General features: G+C 40.4%; 1 protein-coding gene across 1 annotated transcript; it reads left to right on the top strand.

The window, feature by feature from the left end:
• Nucleotides 1–34: 34 nt before the first annotated feature.
• Nucleotides 35–13,096, top strand: EAF2 (ELL associated factor 2). The gene is made up of 6 exons (XM_071746675.1): nucleotides 35–232; nucleotides 2,475–2,569; nucleotides 3,206–3,342; nucleotides 4,064–4,209; nucleotides 7,516–7,782; nucleotides 12,241–13,096. The coding sequence occupies exons 1-6, from the start codon at nucleotides 130–132 to the stop codon at nucleotides 12,285–12,287; spliced, it is 795 nt and encodes a 264-aa protein (XP_071602776.1). The 5' UTR covers nucleotides 35–129; the 3' UTR covers nucleotides 12,288–13,096.
• Nucleotides 13,097–13,546: the final 450 nt, after the last annotated feature.

Below are 13,546 nucleotides of genomic sequence, written 5' to 3'. Positions count from 1 at the left end.
CGGGGGGCGCGCCCACCCTCGGTGGGGGTGCGTGGGCGTGCCCCGGGCGGCGCGAGGGATGTTCGGCGGCGGCGGCGGCGGCGGCCGCCCGGGCTCGCCATGGTCTGAGGCGCGGTCTGAGGTGCCGCGATGAACGGGGCGGTCCCGTCGGTTTTCGACCCCAAGGAGCGGGTGTTGAAGCTGGGCGAAACCTTTGAGAAGCAGCCGCGTTGTGCCTTCCACACCGTCCGCTGTGAGTGTGGGGATGGGGGAGCCCCTCGGGCGGAACAGGTGGGGCTGGGGCCCACCGGTTGCCTGAGGAAAGGGGAGGACACTCGGTCGGGTGCCGTGCCCCGGCTTGGCCTTGCTTTGAGGCCCGGGCGGTCACTGGTGTGAGGGGAGGGCACGGCGTGGCGGGCAGCCGGGTGCTGAGTAGAGGAGGGGGGGGGGGGGGAAAGGGAAGAAGTTTTTAGCCTCTCCTGCCGAGTTTTTACAAGTTAAGCACAAGTCAGCAATCCAGGGTTAGGAGCTGTATTAATCACAAAGCTGGTGTACTCTCCCTGAGTACATAATTACTATCTAGAGAGGTGTGTGTGCTCAAAGATTCTGAGGGTAGCTAGGAAACAAATGCTCTCAGGATTATAGTTCTGGTAATTTAGGACTGCTGCTCCTGGTTTTGATGTTCTCATTATTTATAGACTGGTTCCCCGAAATTCAGTCTCACGTACGCTCTCTGGAGAATGTCCTGTATGCTTTCACGCAGTGCAGTGAGATGGGTAATGTGCTTTCTGTGGGCAAATGGAACGGCACTTTTAGAGGATTGTCTGCAGCTGTGGGAGGGGAGGGAGCAGGCAAAAGCTATAAATGGATTTAAACAAATGCTGTAACTTCAAATTTACCCTAATTTTAAAGAGGACTAAAACCCACGTCTGGTGCCTCCTACCCTTATGACTTCTTGCTGACTCCGGTAATCTGATGATTTATTCTGAAATCTGTTTTGAAATCTCTCTTCCTTTCCAACAAATGAGACCTAGGAGCCGGCACTCTCATCAGTTCTGTCAAATGCACATGCAAAAGCATCCTTCGGTGACACCTGAAGCTTTCATTAATAAATGAGTAAAGGGGAGAACATCTGCTGTCTAGCAGTGAGGATCAGAAGTCCCTTTATAGACACGGGAATCAGGCTCTTAATTTCCCAAAGTGCTGTGGCTGGGTATTAAAATAAACGTTCTCTAATTCCCGGTGAGAAACTCTGGAGCTATTTCACGGGTGGGGTTTTGCCGTAAACGAGGTTAGCTGGGGCTCTTAACCTGTGCCTTAGCTCCAAGCTTTCTGCTCGGTGCATAGTCCTGCCCACCGGCTCCCGAAGCTTGGTTTTCCTGCCCGGTCGGTGTGCAGGCTGGAGCCAGAGCTCCCGGCTGCGGTCTGTGCTGCCCGGCCAGCGGCTTGCGGGCGGTGCTGCTGACCTGGGAGCCTCCCGGGCCGTGGCAGAGCTCAGTCCCCCGTGTCTGGGAGCCGGTGCCGTGACGGGTTGAGCGGCCAGGAGCCTGTGCCGTGCCGCGGCCACGCCGTGTGCCCTCTGGTGGGTCCCCTTCACGCACCCGGTCCCTCCGTGTCTCTCTCCAGCTGCGGCAGGATGCCGCTCCCCAGGGTGCGGGGCAGGGCACCGGACACCCCCGGGGGTCCCAGCCTTGCCCTGCCCCTGGTTTTGCTGGGTTGAAACCCTCATCTGTTACCACGTGTCTTGGTAGGGCCTCTTGATGCCGTCCTATCTCTAGATCAGTGCAAGCAGGCCGTTTAGCTGGAGCCCTTCCCAATTCATTCGTGGTGGAAATATTTTATAGATAATGTTATGTTACAAAGCTGCAGTTCTGCTCCCTGAGTATGGGTTTGTTTTCAATGTCTCAGACTTTTAAAGAGGAACAAAATTGATTGGAACTCACTTTAATGCTTTAGATGTTGAAAAAGAAAAAAAGGAAACTAATATCTTAATTGAGAAGTCATTTTGCTTTTGACAAAACTATACAGAAACACAATTTTTTTTTCAGTTTCTGACATACATGCTACAGTAAAATGAGAAATGGATCCAGAAATGGATTTGAGAATTGATGTTGTTTGCATTTTCAGTCAGTTTTCTATATCCCCCATGTTTGGGATTGACATTTTCAAGAACAATTTACTGATTTTTCTGAAAGCAATTATGTGATAATTTATTTTTTGAACTATAACACAGCTCATTCAGCCTCTTTAATCATTAAAACCTAAAAGCTTTTTTCTAATTTTAACTGAAAGGTGTTGACAAACTGAATCTTGAGAAAACCATTTGACTTTGAGTTCTTTGAGTATTTATGGAATAAACCTGCACAGGGGAATGATAGAGGATACGCTAGCAAAAAAGTGCTTAACTTAATAGCCTCCAACTTCAATTAAAAGGTTTCTACATTTCTAACATTCCTGAAAAGCCTGCAAATAATCCACTTTGGTTTTATATTTAGATGACTTCAAGCCTGCATCTATTGATATGTCCTGTGAAGGAGACCTTGAAGTTGGCAAAGGTGAACAGGTGACAATAACACTGCCAAATATTGAGGTGAGTGGGGTGGCTGAAAAGTGGTGGGCATAAGGGAATGATTTATCTTGTCACCAAAGTATTGACTGAATATAGAAGGATATGAAGTTTCAGTGCTATTTCAGAGCAGCGGATGTAATTTTAGAGTAGAAAAACAATTGCTCTAAGAAATTACAAAAGACCTAAATGTTAAACAGCTGCACTGTAACTTTAAATGTATTCACTGCACTGGAAATATGCTGTAGGATGACCCAGAAGTGTTGCGTACACAGCAATGCTTCATGTGGATGTTGGCAGTGCAAGTTTCCTCTTGGTATTTACTGCTCTAGTGCAGTTCTAAAGCAGGAAAGACTGGAAAGGGAAAATTTACTACCTGCTGTGCCTTACTGCTCTGCTGATATGGTAACCTAAACCCCTCTTGGTAACAGGGGTCCTACACTGAGCATGCTCTCTCATTGGGAAATAAAATTTTCATCAGTTTCAAACAAAGAGTGCAGTCCTGTTCCAGTCAGTCATCCGCTGGTTTTGGTCGTGGTAACTGTGTATCTAATAAAATTTTTCAAGGCTAGAAATGATCACTTGTAGTGAATTTGTCATCACTGGGGTGGATTGTTTCTAATAAAAGCAGTACCACTTACTGGACTTCTGATTTAATAGGGCTCAACTCCACCAGTGACTGTGTTCAAGGGCTCAAAGAAGCCTTACCTAAAGGAATGTATCTTAATTATCAACCATGACACTGGAGAATGTCGCCTGGAGAAGCTTAGCAGCAACATCACTGTGAAAAAAACCAGGTGGGTGATTTGCCAGAGAAACAACTGCACTTTACTCACTCTGAAAATCGATCTGTTCATGAGTCTAAACTGAGATACAGGACTACCTCCTGTTACTATTTTTAGTAAAATGTCATTTTTAGAAAGTACCTGGCCCTGTTCAACAGAGTGAAAAACCTGCTTTCTCAGCATGCTGACTTCACAGCTTTTGAATCTTGACAAACAGAAGAAATCAAAATATATATATATACATTTTGTCTTTAAACTAAAAATTGTCACATTATTGAAAGAGATGAAATATTTTCTGATGAGTTGTGAGTGGGGAAATCTGTTTGGAAAGTACCTTGTCTACTGTCTTCTGACTTCTGAATGAGAAAACAAAAGATGAATCTGTGACACACTTCAGTAACATAATGGCTTGCCTTTCTCAGACCAAGTTTTTTAATACTTTTTTCTGCTGCTGAGTCCAGCAGAATTATTACTAAATTATCCTGGCTAGCCAGTTATAAAAGCAAGTCAACTGACAGATTTAAGAAATTAATGGCACTGTATTAAAAACATTTTAAACATATCTATATAAAATTATGTCACTATAATAATCTACCTAGAAACCTAATGATACTGTTTAGAAAGGCATGCCAAATAATTCCATAGCTTAAGGGACTGTATCCCCTGTGCTCCTGTCTGTTTCCTTGCATCTTGTCTTCTAGAGTAATTACAAAACTTCTGCTTTCACACACAGAGCTGATGGAAGCAGTAAAGTTCAGTCTCGCATAGAGCAGCAGCAGCAGCAAATGAGAAATGCAACCAAGGCTCCAAACAACATTAAGAATTCTCCACCAAAAGAAAAGATGTTTCCATCTTCTCCTGTGGATGATATTGAGCGAGGTAAGCTGCACTGTCACACCAGTTTTTTTGTTTTGGTTTGGTTTTTAATGTGTTTTTTGTTTTGAGATTTGCACTATAAGCTGATTATGTGAGCACTTTACCCTCATCTGGAATTGACCAGTCTGGCTCAAATGGTAGCAATGCAGTATTCTAAACCTGCTAATGTAAAAAAAATTAGATGAATTATTAGGCTTAATAGTGCCAAGGGCCTCAATGCTCTCTTTCCTCAATTCTGTCCTCCACTGCTACTTTAAACAAGTGTGGTGGTGCTTGTGCTGGAGCCAACTGAACTTCCATTTTGACATCACTCCTCATTCGTTCTCTGCACTCAGCAAGCATTCAGCTTACAGTGCTTTACACCTTCAAATACATTTTAAATTACCAGATTAAACCTGTGAAAGATTAAGTCCCAATGAAAAAGACACCTAAAAACCTCAATAAATCAACACTTGAACAGTGCTATGTACTATATTCTGGAGAAACTCTGGTTTGGTGCAACACTTGCATTTCACTTAATATGAGGCCTCATTTCCTCTTGGAGGCCAAGGAGGATGGCAGGTGGTAATTACTTGCTACAGAAATGCTGACAGGTGGCAGTTTCGTTGACTGGAATCGACATCTGCCTCCCAAGATGTTCTGAATTCCTTTAAACAAACTTTTTTAAATGTATCATTATGAAAGGCTGGTTTTTTGTTTCCATTTTGGTTTTAAGCTCTGACCAGAAATCTATACTACAGAACAGTACTAGAATGCATTTAAGGTTGCAAAGAGGAAAGAGTACTCGAGCTCATGGATTAAAGTGATGCTTTTATTTGGTGATCTTTTGCTCTGGGAGGAGTGGTGGAGTCAAACATATTGCAGGTGAGCAAAGTGGCTGTCAAAATGTATCAAACTTTTGTGTAGCACCAGCCCAATTTTGAGTGCTAAAGAATGTGAAATAATTGACAAACAGGGACAGTAGGGACCTTTTAAAGTGATCTACTCCATCCTTCTATCCTAAGGTCAGATTCCTGACAATTTTCAATGTATTCTTTGAGCTTTCTGATGAAAGGTTTTGTGTTCTCTCTCTGCCAATCCATTCTAGGGCTTTGCTTTTCTTACTGTTCAGGTTCTTTCTAGTAAGTAATCTGACAGTAGGCCCATTACTATTTTCATATTTATCATGCAAGCATAAACCAGATTGCTGCTTTTGAGCAGTCCTTCAAGTTCTCAAAAGCTGCAATATCTTTCCTGTTCTTCACACAAAATGATGCCAGCTGGTTCAAATCTTTCCTTAGAAGCTGAAGTTTTCTAGATCTCTGATTCCTTGTCACTCTCCCTTAGCTATCTTCCACTGAGTTCAAAAAATCCTTACAGTGCCTAAGTACAGTGACTGTTTCAGATAAGGTGTTAGCAGTGCTGAATTGTTGTTCAGGCACTGTTCATCTCTACATGCAGAGACCAAACAGTGTAACATCCCAGTATAACCCTCGTCATTTCTGCAACAGTGCAGTCAGGTAGAACTCTGCAATGTGATCCAGTGTAGCTCACAAACTCTTCAGAAGTGTGGCCTACTTAATCATTCTTCATCCCATGGTTGTGTAACTAACTATTCCAGCTTAAGTACACTACCTTGAACTTGTTGCTAACTTTGTTTTCTCGAGTGGGGGAAAGATCACCCTACCTTTGCCCTCCAGTAAATGTATAGCCCTTCCTTCACTGTTTGAAAATACTTAAATTAAGTTTTTAATACTTCATTTAAGTGTCACATTAAATTATGTAAAAATTCAGAACTAGTGGGTATTAACTGTTAGTCTTTCACTTAATTTTTTTTCTCTTATTAGACATTAGTGAGAGCCAGAGGAAGTGTAATTAAGTGCATAGGGCCTGAGTGATATCTTTCAGTTAGCTGATTATCCTTAGCTTCCTCTCCCTTCCTCCTGCTTCTCTTTCCTTATATTTGAGTCAGCCAGTGTGGTCTTTTATTGTATTTTCTTTTCTTCCTTGGCATTGGGTTAGTTTGTCCTTGTACCCACAGCCATACCATTTCAGGTGCCATTTCTCCACTGTTTTCCTTTGGTCTGGCCTTTGAGGCTGAGTGGCCCAAGTACCTCTCATCTAGGGTGACCTTTGATAACTCAGAATTGGAAGGCTTCATGGAAGTTGCTGTGAAAGCTTATTCTTTTGTTTGCCCTTTTTCTCTTGATTGAGCTCTGAGCCATTTTGAATCTTGGTGACTTTCATCTTTGAATCTGTTCTATATTTGAAGTCAGGATGAGCCACTCTCCTACTTGCTTTTCATGTCTGTTGTATCAAAGCTGTTCCTGAATTATTCCAAATGGCTCTAAGACCATCTTAGAAAATGTCTGGCTAGTTACAGTCTTGTGTAATGATGCCACTTGCACTTTGGATAACTCCTCAAGTCACTGTATAAAATCTTCATTTACCACAGCTCAGCAGCACTCCTAATGTGCACGATTATTAGGAGTACCCTTCCTGCAAAATCTAACTTTCTCTGTACCTTGGACTTTGGCTAATATGTATGAAAAAGTTATGCTGTGCAGCACAGTTTACCCATTCATACTCTCCTAAATATTATTGTAGTCAGATGAATTATTAAGAGTGCATGTTTGTTGAGCCAGTTTGATCTATTAAATTTCCAGTATTTCTTGTCTCGTGTTCCTCTTTTTTTTGTGCCCCCCAAGAGAACAGGGATTTGGTGGTAATTTTACCATGTCTTCCTAGTAGTAAGCTATGGATGGTTGCTTTGGGTATTCCTCATGCTTAACCTGGATTGCAGCAAAATGTCACTCAAGCCAAGCAAGTGTATTGATTGTAATGCTGAGCTGCTGGGAGGCATTTTGGGTGCAGCTGTAGACATCTTGCAGCTAACTTATCTATGATTGTAAGTGCAGTTTTTAGTCAACGAAAGACAACTTTGGGGGTGCAAGGCAAATACAGAAGACTTGCTAGTTGCAGAAATTAAAGGCCATGTGGGATGTGTTATCCTGTGGAATGTGGGGTTAGCATTAGGGTTCACAGTCACCTTTGTTCTAACACTTGGCTTGAAAGGGAGAGAGCTCCCAAGCTACAAGAGAAGAAAACCACATGACAGGCTGGATGCTTACTTCTGCCCTTTTCTTTGTTCTGAGGCGTTTTGGTGGTATTCATTTGATTTTTTTGTTTGTTTGTTTGTTTGTTTGGGTTTTTTGCTTTTAAATGTGTACCTGATCTCTGTTGTCACTTTTCTATTACTTTTTTTCCTCCTCCTTCTTTTGTTCCCACTATGATAAATATTGACCAAGAAACCTATCATGTTCTTTGCAGAGTTAAAAGCAGAAGCCAGTATCATGGACCAGCTGAGTAGCTCTGACAGTTCATCTGACTCTAAAAGTTCTTCATCCTCTTCATCAAGCAGTGAAAATAGTTCTAGTGATTCTGAAGATGAGGAAATGAAGCCCTGTCTTCCTCTGTCAATGCCATATTTGCAGTCACAGCCTACTGTGTCTGCCATACCACAACAGGCTGTCCCTGACAAAGATGCCAGTCATAACAGATCCCAAGAGAGCAGTGGTCATATGATGAATACACTACGTAAGTACAAAGGCTGTTCTTTTCTTAGTGCACAGTTCCAGACATCAAGATTCTGAAAGGAAACCATATTGTTTTTAAGTATGTCTCTGTTATAATTAAAACTGTGGGAAGTGATGCTAGGGTTTGATTGTTCAGCAGTGGTCTGAATTAGATGCTGGGCTAGAAGGTTCTTAGTCCCCAGAGATACTAAATTAGAGCTGATGCAGTTGAAAATATTTCCTAAGCTCTTCTGGCTTCCTCCCAATTACATACATTGGAACTGGAGATCAGTAATTTTGTATTGAAAATACTTGAACTAACTTCCCAAAACATATGCTTTTAATTTCTTGAGTGGAACTATGGGAAAGGTACCATGCTGTTGATACTCTGAATTACAGAAGAGATGGTGTATTCTTAGCTACTTCAGTAACTAATATTCAGGGCACTGTTGCACTGGACAGCATGGCAAAACTGTTCTTAGCATATAGGGAAGGAGGTGATTTGCTTTCAGGTGGTACTATCTTAATCCACTCATTTAGGGAACTAGAAAAGTAATTTGAAGAGTAGCTGTGATGATCTTCAAGAAGCAGTTGCTGTGCAGGCAGGAACTGAATGCTGTCTATTCAAAAAAGGAGAGTTTGGACAGAAAAAACTCCACTAGGTAGAGAACCTTAAGTTTGCTACCTGAATATCAGGAGTATTCAGACATGGAAGTGAATTTTCAGCTATGGTGACTGTTCAAAAATTATTACATTTTTGATGAGTTGCTTAGCTGCAGGCTCTTGGGTTGAAGAGTTTCCCACCAGTCCTGGTTTGCAGCCTGGGATCTTTGAGGTTTGTCATGTTAAACCTGTAACACTGAAGTTCTAGACCTCCTGTCTTTCTACTTTCATATCAGTACTTAATGAATAACACGAACTGTTGGTTTTATTGTTGATTTTTTTTTTCTGTAGATAGTATTTAAATACTTTAATAACCAGCACAGATACTTAATTATGTACTGCATTAGCAGATAAGATCAGACTGAAAAGTCCTGTGACTTTGTGTGCAAAGGACTAAATGCTACTTTCATTTTACTGTCTCTGTAGAGAACAATGTTTTCATGTTTATAACTTGTGTGACTCTAGAGCATGACATTTATTTCAACCCTTATTCACAAATGGGATTTCCTGTTCTCCATGCTTTAAATAAAACTGTTATGAAAACGAGATTAAGCTCTATCTCCAGTGACAAAATCCCAGCTGGCAAAGTTTCCACTGAGAAAACAGGTACAGGTGTCCAAGTCCACCAATTTTAAGTCGTAGTGAGAAAACGCTGCTTAAAACATGACAACATCAAGGCTATTACAGAGCTTGGTGGCTTGATGGTGCTCAAGAACCAAATTGACAGGTAGAACCTCTGTCTGGAGTGCCAAATCTTGGGCTTGACTATCTGAGCTTTCCTAGATCTTTAGTTCAATCCCATTTTCTTCAGTTATGGCTACAGATTTATTTACTGTTTAAAATTATTCAGTCCCCAACTTCCAGTATAGTTAACACTGAAAATACACTTCAACTAGACAGAGGTGTAAATAGTTACTTTCAAGGAGGAGGTGTTTCTCTAGCTCCCCTCCTGAGGGAATTTGGCAAGAGAGAGAAACTGGCAACCTGGAGAAACTAAACGGATAGCACACGGTTCTAGCCTGAATGGCAAGAGTTCTCAGCTGGGGTCCTGTACAGTCATTTCTTCCATCTCAAATCTTTTACAAAAATAAAATATTGAATCAACAAATGTCAGCACAAGCTGTTTGCTTGTCTAATCCTGTTTTGAGGTTTGGCCACTTCTGTGTGTGACTAGTTTTGTGCACCTCTGTAGAATCAGGGCCATAGCAGGTAATTAGTGAAGTTGTTCTTTGGCTTGCTGTGTGCAGGCAGAGGGCTGGGGGAAGGGTTAGAGCAGAGCTGCATCTTGCATGTAGAAATCTTGCAGCTGAGGTTTTGTGGAACTTGGAAAACACAGAAGGTGGTGTTTAGACCATGGCAGCCCAATACTTCTGCCAGATATACATGATCTGCCTCTTCAGGAATCTGGGATTCAAGGTTGGCCCTTGTCTCCAAAGTCCTGCTTCTTCCACTCTTTGGCTTCAGCTGATTATATAGGCTCATTTGCCTTATAACCAAGTCCGTGAATGGTGGCACAAGTGTATCTGTCCTTCATAAATATTTTATTGTATGTTGCTTCATGTCTACTTGTTTACACAAGAGTTAGGTTAAATAGAATAACTTTCCAAAGAAAAGCCAGCACAGATTGGCTCTCCTAGAGGTTTTTGTTATGTACATAATACTCAGCACAAATTCTTTTGGTACTTGGTGCTGGTACAACAGGTAGGCATGAAATAATTTTCCCTTGTATTAGTTTGGTGTTGGTGTGACCACTAAGATCTGTGAAACACAGCTCACTCCTATGAGTTTCCTTATCCATTCAAATGAATGCATTATAATAATTGACTTAAAGGTTTAGGAAATGTTATAATTTGCAGTGCAATCTATTTCCCTGATTAATATTGCTCGTAAGCAGCTGGCACTGTGGAAACAACATCAAACAGTTTTCTGAAGTTATTGGTGCCTCAGAAGCACAATAGAGTCTAGGTGTTTCTTCCAAGTCCCAGTTAAAAGAACTTTCTGTTCTTGCACCAAACCCATCTGAACACTACCAGCTCTGCCCTGTGTTATTTTACCTTCTCTGAAGGTGTGGTTTGGAGGTAGGGTTACAAAAATAAGGTGGAAAGTTCTCCCTGACGTAAATGCTTGTGCATTCTGACTCTGGAACTTGGAGTTCTTGCTTTTCCCATCTGTTAGTTTTCACAAGCATTTGTGTTTTTGGCTGATGTTAATAGTGTTGGTGCAATTTCTATTAACTATGTTGAAATAACTTTTGAAGGCTGCAGAATCAGTATTTGGAAGGTTATCTTCTTGCTCATACTTCCAGTTCTTTCCTAAAGTAGGTAGTCTGTAACAGGGCTGGGATTTCTAAGAATTTGCTGTAAGTTTTCCTCTGAGTTACAAATGCATGTGTTTAATTTACTAATGCCACTCTCTGCCTCAAAATATTATTTCTCAGGGTAATATATTTTTCTGAATAATCATTGACAAATTACTTGATTTTGTTGTTTCAAAGCTGCTTTTTAAATTTATATTCAAGTAGTATGGCTGTAAATGTTGTCTCCATATAGAGGACTGGAAAAAAATTGTCTACAGTGGTACTTTAAAGACTGTTGGAAACAGCCATCTTCACTATTCTTGCCTTTTATAAAGTGTTTTCTGTTTTGTTACAGTGAAATGTGATGACACACAATTTCTAAGCTTTAGTGATGACATAGTGGAAAACAGAGGAAGGCTAAATGTAGCCATATTAAAGACTTCAGTGCTCTGGCAAAAATTATGTGCCTGATTTAAAAAAAAAAAAAAAAAAATCCAATCTGAGTGCCCTGTTGGGTTTTCCCTCTTGAGGTTACTTTTTTACCTATCTGAAAAAGTGACCAGTGAAGGGTGCTGCAGCTGAGGAAAGGGCATGGAAAAATAGTGTGCATACTCAGTTTCAGTGACTTTTTTGCTTTGCTTTTTAAGCCATTACTGCACAACTTGAGATGCATTCTTTTTGGGTTTTTGTTTGGGTTTGTTGCTTTTGTTTGTTTGTTTTTAAATGGCTCTTTGGCAGGTCAGGTGTGAATAAAAGCATACCCAGTTGTCACAAAGCATGCAAAGTTGTTAGCTACAATGTAGATTCTCTCTAGCATGCTGCTGGGGTTTTTTTTGTTATTTATCTGTCATCCTGGAAAGCTTCTCCACATCCATTGCAAGCACAATGTAATCTTCTTTTTACTTCCCCACTTTGAAATATATATAGCCACCAAATTAAAGTGCTGTGTAAAATTTCTTTTGATGTTCTGTTTGTTCACTTGTTCCAAAACCTGTTTGAAATAGTAGGTCACTGATACATCTTTAAATGGTACATCAAAGAGCTGCTCCTCTTGATTGAGACACCACTTTGTTTTCAAGCACAGCTGAGTGTCATTCAGATGTGTTTCAAAAAACCCAGCTCGTTTTTCACAAAGCTGCCTTCACCAGCAGTTTCCCACTTATGAAACATGAAAATGTGGGTGGCAAAGATAACTAGGTGTTGTATTTTGTGATGTGGTGATATTAAATAAATGCAGTTGTGACTAATAAGCTAATGGCTCCCTTGCCAAGATTGTAAAATTGTAGAAAAGTGGTCTCCCTAGGGTTCTGGTACTTTGGAGTTTGGTTCTACACTTATTCATTCTCTTCTTACCAAATACTTTGGGTTAGAAAGGACATTTAAAGATCCTTTAGTCCAAGCCTCTGTTGGTGACCTGTTTGGTATTAGTTTTTGTAAGCCTTTAATTGGGAAAGGGCATATCTTGAAAGAATAAAAGTATTTCCTTGAAAATGACTAATACAATGACTCTCTTTCTTCTAGGAAATGACTTGCAGCTGAGTGAATCTGGAAGCGATAGTGATGACTGAACAAATTTTTGGCCTTAATGTATCACCTTTTTTGCTAAATATGTCTTAGCATCTGTTTTGCACTAAGGTTAGATTACCAGAGACTGGAATGAATGTCCTCAATTTTTGATAATAGACATCCTAATTTTCTACTGACACATCATGTCTATAATACAGCAGCATTGATATCCTGTCAGTGCTATGGTTATGTGTTTATCTTTCAAGTTACTGTATTTACAGTAAAATTGTATATGATCTGATTTTGATTATTTTTGCCTCAGCCACCTGTTTTACTTGAAACTGATTTGTAACAGCTAGTTACTTTATATAAATAGTTATGAAATGGAGAAATTTCTGATATTTATGGAGGCAAGTTTCCTTCCTATCATTTAAATGCTGAATGCTGATCTCACAACTTTTACTTGGAGGGAGTGAAAGGGAGAACAACTAAATGAGGTCTGCTGTGTCAGCGATGCTTTTTGTTCTGTTCACAGTTCATACCTTTAAGGAAACTGCTGAATAATGTGGTCCACTAGTGCAGTTACAGTTTACAATTGTTCAACACATTGCTGAATTCCTAATTTCATTGTATTATAGGACTTTATATTTCTGAGCCTCAAGATTCCTAAGGGAACTTGTCTATTCTCTGCCTTTTTTATGTAACTTGAATAGGCAGGTCTTTTTGCAACCTTTTTGTATCTAAATTTAGGTAACTGCAGAGACAGCAATGAATTTCCTTCATTTGATTCTGTAATGGAAATCAGAAAATTTCTTTGTAGGAGTATAAAAGTAATTTAATAAAGCAATATTTATCATTTTCATGCACCAAAGTCTGTTTTTTATCATTAAGAATTCCCTTAGTGTACCCATAGTAGTCATGCCAATGAAAGAGTCATGCAAAGAAATAGAAAGCAGTGAAATGGTAGCTAATACAGACTTCCCACTCTGTCTGCAGAACTTGGGTCTTTTGCTTTTGCCTGCATTGAGACAAGCCCTAATTAGAGCTCTCCAAAATTTTGTTTGTTGCAGATTGTATCTCAATGCCATTGGTAAGTGATACTGTGTTAGATAAGAGAAGGTTTTTTGCCTAGTCTTATTTTTCTTTCATTTCTCTCATTTGAAAAATTGTATTTCCAGACCCAAAGAACTGGAGGTAGGAGTCCAAATTTCATCCTATAGTTACCTGCTGAAGAGTTTTGTAACCAACAGTAGGAAGAGTCTGTAGGATGAATTCTGATGAGATTAATCTGCTCAGTCTTGCACAGGAGTCTCCTTTGATA

Source organism: Heliangelus exortis, chromosome 6 (genome assembly GCF_036169615.1).
Source record: "Heliangelus exortis chromosome 6, bHelExo1.hap1, whole genome shotgun sequence".
NCBI lineage: Eukaryota > Metazoa > Chordata > Aves > Apodiformes > Trochilidae > Heliangelus > Heliangelus exortis.
The sequence above is the reverse complement of the archived record's forward strand: the minus strand, read 5'-3'. Positions and strand labels throughout refer to the sequence as shown.